Source organism: Bufo gargarizans, chromosome 2 (genome assembly GCF_014858855.1).
Source record: "Bufo gargarizans isolate SCDJY-AF-19 chromosome 2, ASM1485885v1, whole genome shotgun sequence".
NCBI lineage: Eukaryota > Metazoa > Chordata > Amphibia > Anura > Bufonidae > Bufo > Bufo gargarizans.
In genome coordinates, this window is record NC_058081.1 from 549,300,077 (window position 1) to 549,306,756 (window position 6,680).

A 6,680-nucleotide genomic window follows, 5' to 3' on the forward strand; every position below is an offset into this window, starting at 1 on the left:
ACAATTATGTGCCACCATTCCCCAAGTCAATTAGGTGAACCTATCCGATTTGACAGTTGCAGCACTTTTTGGATTGTATTGGAGGGTGTAGCGGAAATAACAACCCAGTTGTCAATTTATTCATGAATTTCAAAAAGCAGCAAAAGAGGAATGGCACAACATAAAAGACTTAAAGGGGTTATGCAGGGGTTTTTATATTGATGATCTATCCTCAGGATAGGTTGTTCTGTCTTCATACACGTTCACAAAGTGTGCAGTCTGACATTCAGCATAAACCATTCCTGTCTTCCAAATAGGAGGACTGTTCTTTGTAGTCTAACTTGTTTATTGGCAAAACAGGAGTATTTAATGGTAAAACTATAAGAATACAAATAACATGAATAAGTATATAGCATAGCATGTACTGTAACATTACATTAACACTGAAGCACATGGTAAAATGGCTGCTTAACATAGATTCCATGGCTAGCTAACAGTATTAACTCCCTGAGTGACAATGATAACTAGCTGAACAGTTCTGCATAACATAATGTCTCTGAAACAAAGTTAGATCTCTCAGCAGATATGATTTTACCAGGATGGTGGAGTTTAACCCTTTCATGACCAAGGGTCATTGATGCCCCAATGTCCAGGTCAAAATTTACAGTTCTGGTATGCACTGTTTTAAATTATAATATCTTTACAAGTGCTTTGCATATCATAACTGTTTTGACTTTATTTTTTCACAGACACATAGGGTAAATATTTTATTGACTGATTTAATAAATTACTGTGTTTTTTTTATTATTATGAGCAGAGAAATAGTGAAAAAAGTCATTTTTTTAACTTTTTTTTGTTAATTTGGCCACTACAATCCCTTGATTAGTAGTACAAATGCAAATATTGATACCAAAATATATTACCTTACTGATCAGGACATATAGAATATCTGAATTGTGTACGTCGGCCATTCCCAGGGCACTTTATGGCGCCCAGAAGTAAAGGCATACCTTTCAGCTTTAAAGTGCCATTTTTTCCATAGTCCATCAGATAGCAGCATGTTGTCTTTGCAGTGGCCCTATGCAGCCAAAACATAAAAAATCACCCAAAAAGGACACTACTGGGTAAAATAGACATCTTAAAGTATTCAACGAGGGGTATATTGTAAAAATGCCATTTTCCATTTTTTCCCACTTTTTGTTGGAAAATGGAACAAAAAATAAAAAAATAGCATTTTTTCACTTTGCTGCTAATTTAGCCCAAATTACTGCAAACATGCTGCAAGCTATCAAGAAAAAGCACCCCAATATCAATGCAGGAAACTCTCCTGCACAAAATGACACCCCAATTGTGTACGTCGCCCATTCCCAGGGCACTTTATGGCGCCCAGAAGTAAAGGCATACCTTTCAGCTTTAAAGTGCCATTTTTTCCATAGTCCATCAGATAGCAGCATGTTGTCTTTGCAGTGGCCCTATGCAGCCAAAACATAAAAAATCACCCAAAAAGGACACTACTGGGTAAAATAGACATCTTAAAGTATTCAACGAGGGGTATATTGTAAAAATGCCATTTTCCATTTTTTCCCACTTTTTGTTGGAAAATGGAACAAAAAATAAAAAAATAGCATTTTTTCACTTTGCTGCTAATTTAGCCCAAATTACTGCAAACATGCTGCAAGCTATCAAGAAAAAGCACCCCAATATCAATGCAGGAAACTCTCCTGCACAAAATGACACCCCAATTGTGTACGTCACCCATTCCCAGGGCACTTTATGGGGCCCAGAAGTAAAGGCATACCTTTCAGCTTTAAAGTGCCATTTTTTCCATAGTCCATCAGATAGCAGCATGTTGTCTTTGCAGTGGCCCTATGCAGCCAAAACATAAAAAATCACCCAAAAAGGACACTACTGGGTAAAATAGACATCTTAAAGTATTCAACGAGGGGTATATTGTAAAAATGCCATTTTCCATTTTTTCCCACTTTTTGTTGGAAAATGGAACAAAAAAAAAAAAATGGAATTTTTTCACTTTGCTGCTAATTTAGCCCAAATTACTGCAAACATGCTGCAAGCTATCAAGAAAAAGCACCCCAATATCAATGCAGGAAACTCTCCTGCACAAAATGACACCCCAATTGTGTACGTCACCCATTCCCAGGGCACTTTATGGGGCCCAGAAGTAAAGGCATACCTTTCAGCTTTAAAGTGCCATTTTTTCCATAGTCCATCAGATAGCAGCATGTTGTCTTTGCAGTGGCCCTATGCAGCCAAAACATAAAAAATCACCCAAAAAGGACACTACTGGGTAAAATAGACATCTTAAAGTATTCAACGAGGGGTATATTGTAAAAATGCCATTTTCCATTTTTTCCCACTTTTTGTTGGAAAATGGAACAAAAAATAAAAAAATAGCATTTTTTCACTTTGCTGCTAATTTAGCCCAAATTACTGCAAACATGCTGCAAGCTATCAAGAAAAAGCACCCCAATATCAATGCAGGAAACTCTCCTGCACAAAATGACACCCCAATTGTGTACGTCGCCTATTCCCAGGGCACTTTATGGCGCCCAGAAGTAAAGGCATACCTTTCAGCTTTAAAGTGCCATTTTTTCCATAGTCCATCAGATAGCAGCATGTTGTCTTTGCAGTGGCCCTATGCAGCCAAAACATAAAAAATCACCCAAAAAGGACACTACTGGGTAAAATAGACATCTTAAAGTATTCAACGAGGGGTATATTGTAAAAATGCCATTTTCCATTTTTTCCCACTTTTTGTTGGAAAATGGAACAAAAAATAAAAAAATAGCATTTTTTCACTTTGCTGCTAATTTAGCCCAAATTACTGCAAACATGCTGCAAGCTATCAAGAAAAAGCACCCCAATATCAATGCAGGAAACTCTCCTGCACAAAATGACACCCCAATTGTGTACATCACCCATTCCCAGGGCACTTTATGGGGCCCAGAAGTAAAGGCATACCTTTCAGCTTTAAAGTGCCATTTTTTCCATAGTCCATCAGATAGCAGCATGTTGTCTTTGCAGTGGCCCTATGCAGCCAAAACATAAAAAATCACCCAAAAAGGACACTACTGGGTAAAATAGACATCTTAAAGTATTCAACGAGGGGTATATTGTAAAAATGCCATTTTCCATTTTTTCCCACTTTTTGTTGGAAAATGGAACAAAAAAAAAATGGAATTTTTTCACTTTGCTGCTAATTTAGCCCAAATTACTGCAAACATGCTGCAAGCTATCAAGAAAAAGCACCCCAATATCAATGCAGGAAACTCTCCTGCACAAAATGACACCCCAATTGTGTACGTCGCCCATTCCCAGGGCACTTTATGGCGCCCAGAAGTAAAGGCATACCTTTCAGCTTTAAAGTGCCATTTTTTCCATAGTCTATCAGATAGCAGCATGTTGTCTTTGCAGTGGCCCTATGCAGCCAAAACATAAAAAATCACCCAAAAAGGACACTACTGGGTAAAATAGACAATACAAAGTATTCAACAAGAGGTTTATTGTAAAATAACTTTTTCAATTTTTTACACCTTTTGTTGGAACATGTAACAAAACTGCATTTTTTCACTATGCTGCTGATTTAGCAAACTACAAAAATAAATAAATACTAGTATAAGTACTTTATGTACCAAAAATATCAAAAGAGAACAGCATTATATATATTTTTTCTTCATCAAGAAAATTTAAAAGCGTGCCCGTGTATGATACACTTTAAAACAGTTTCCAATACACAGTGCTGGCCGAGAGGGGCAGTCAGGGCAAAAGTATCTTGTGTCTCGTCTGATGCCTCTTTTTGAGCAGACACGGCACCTCCTTTGTGGATGTGTTTGGTTTTGTGTTGGGGGTATAGCTGCAATAAAGTGCCTTTCAACTAATCTCCTGATTTCTTCTACTTCCAGTGGTAGGGTGGGGCCTCTAATGGGGTACATTAATTTCTCAATAACTATTTCTTGATAGCAAAGAAATGTTTGTGTTCCCCCAGACTTTTTGTACAGCACATAGGAGTTGTACATTGCCATCTGTAGCAAATAGATTGATAACTTTTTATACCATACATAGGACTTGCGCATTACCTCGTATGGTTTAAGTACCTGATCAGACAGGTCAGTGCCCCCCATGTACTTATTGTACTCTAGTATGCAAGTCGGTTTTTGTTTATCGGTCGTTGACCCCCTTTCTCTAACTGGCACTGTGGCTTCTGTGTGAATCGTACTTAGCATAAGTACATCTTTTCTGTCCTTGTAGCGTAGTGCCAGCAGGTTGCCACTACGAAGGGCATCAGATTGTCCTCTTTGTAGTTTTTTTGCCAGCAGGGATTGTGGAAAACCTCTGCGATTTCTCCTGAATGTGCCACATGCTCCCGTATTTGCTTCTTGCAGGCTCTGGAAAAGGGGAATGCTTGTGTAATAATTGTCTATAAATAATTTGTATCCCTTTTGTAACAGAGGACCCATTAGTTCCCAGACAACTTTTCCATTTGCTCCTAAACCAGCTGGGCATCCTTGGGGGTTTAATTCGCTGTCCCTCCCTTGGTACACTCGAAATGCAGAAGTGTAACCTGTTGTGCTTTCACACAACTTGTAAAGTTTGATGCCATATCTGGCCCGCTTGGATGGAAGGAATTGCTTAAAATGTAACCTTCCTTTAAATTTTACAAGTGACTCATCAACTGAGACATTTTCAGAGGGGGTATAAACCGTTAAACATTTTTCTGACAGGTAATCAAGAAGCGGCCTAATTTTATATAACCGGTCGTAATCCGGAGAAGAATTTGAGGGGCACTGACTGTTGTCATTGAAGTGGAAGAACTTGAGGAGTATTTCATATCGCTGTCTGGACATAACAGTTGCAAAACTTGGGGTGCTATGAATGGGACTTGCCTCCCAATAAGACCGTATTGTAGGTTTTTTTACGATACCCATTGAAAATGTTAAGGCCAAAAATTTTTTCATTTCTTCCACATTTGTGGGTGTCCATTGTCCAGGCCGGGCATAGTAAGAGGAGGGGTTATTTGAAATATATTGAGCACCATATAAATTTGTCTCTTTTACAAAAAGCTCAAAAAGGTTGTCCGGGAAAAACAGCTGAAAAAACTGTAGTGGGTAAAATCCAGTTACATCCACTGTAATACCTGGTACAGCATTAAATTCTGGGACAAACGGGATGCCTGTACTTGGGGGTTGCCAATTCAGAGATGCAATTTGAGGGAGCATTTCAGGCACTTGTGCCTCTCTGCTGGAAGTTGGTGTATCTCTGCTGGTGCTAGGCGTGTCTGAACTTGGTGCACTTGTAGTTGGCACGTCTCTGCTGGTGCTAGGCGTGTCAGAATTTTGTGGTTTGGTGGTTCTGCACCTCTTTGATAATCGTCCAGCATGCACACTACTGTCAGAGCTCTCTGTGTCGCTCTCCTCAAAACCACAGAAACTGACATCACTATCAGTGTTATCAGACAGCTCACTGTCTAAGCACAGCAGTTCGTAAGCCTCATCTGCACTGTACTGTTTCTGAGACATATTTCTGAAATAAAATTTAAAAAATAACTATCAGTGAACACTATTATTTATTCTCCATTTAACTATATTAGGATGGATTAAAACAGAAAGTGTTCCTTTTGTTTTTCGTTATAACAATTCTGTTATTTTTCATTATAACCATGTTATACGGAAATCAAAACGCTTATGTGAGTGACCCCCCCCCTTGCAACCTAATTAGCCCTATGTGACTTTTGGTCAGTTATTTCCATCAGTTATTGTGAGCCAAAACTAGGTGCAAATCTTTCCATCATAGCTGATCTCTGAGTAGGAGTCACTACAAGTTTTGGCTCACAATAACTGATGGAAATCACTGATCAAATAACTGAAGTGTGAACTGGGCCTTACCGTTTTGGAATGTATTGCATACAGTAACACTGACAGCATTATGCAAGGGTTACACTGCATCATAAATCAATATAATGCTATGTAACCCCGTCAGTGCTGGAAGGTCAGGATGGGTGCTCTTGCTGACACGTGCTGAGAGACTAATGTGTGGAGCTCGCTTGTGTAAAAGGGATGCAACACAGGTGTCATGCAGTTATACATTTTATTGCGGATCCTTGTTTTGCGGACTGCAAAATTCATGCGGTCATGTGCATGAGCCGCAGCACATCCAACTTTATGGGGTGAATAAAGGACACTACTCTTTTCACTGAAATTGGATATTGTGCGGCTTTTTTTTTCTTCTCTAAAGCCTCATTCACACATCAGTGTTCCATGCAAGTGTGCAGAATGCCATCCGTGTTTCGTGGATTATTAGAACGAAAAAACTAAGACAGATCCTTTATGGATGCATCACTGACCACATTTTCACAGATTTGAGCACGGGCACGGACACGGATGTGTGAATGAGACTTATCTGTCAGATGGTTGATCCCCACCTAAACTGCTATCACTCTGTCTGTCACTTTATTTCCATTTCTGCCTAATCAAGTTAGTAAAAAAAAAATATATATATATATATATATAAAAATTAGGGCAGCACTCTCAGTGTAGGAATAAATCGTGTGCCTTACCAATTATCTGCTGTATAAAAAAGATAAAAAAATCGGTGTCACATTTTTCCCAGATAAAGTGAAAAAGTGGCGTCCTATATTCACCCAAGTAGCGATATTTCAGTTCTCTTACTGGTACTAAGCAGATTAT

General features: G+C 38.8%; 1 protein-coding gene across 1 annotated transcript; it reads right to left on the reverse strand.

The window, feature by feature from the left end:
- Positions 1–3,683: 3,683 nt before the first annotated feature.
- On the reverse strand, positions 3,684–4,841 carry LOC122926138 (piggyBac transposable element-derived protein 4-like). Its single transcript, XM_044277517.1, has one exon. It carries the CDS (start codon positions 4,839–4,841, stop codon positions 3,684–3,686), a length of 1,158 nt encoding a protein of 385 aa, XP_044133452.1.
- Between the last annotated feature and the right edge of the window lie 1,839 nt (positions 4,842–6,680).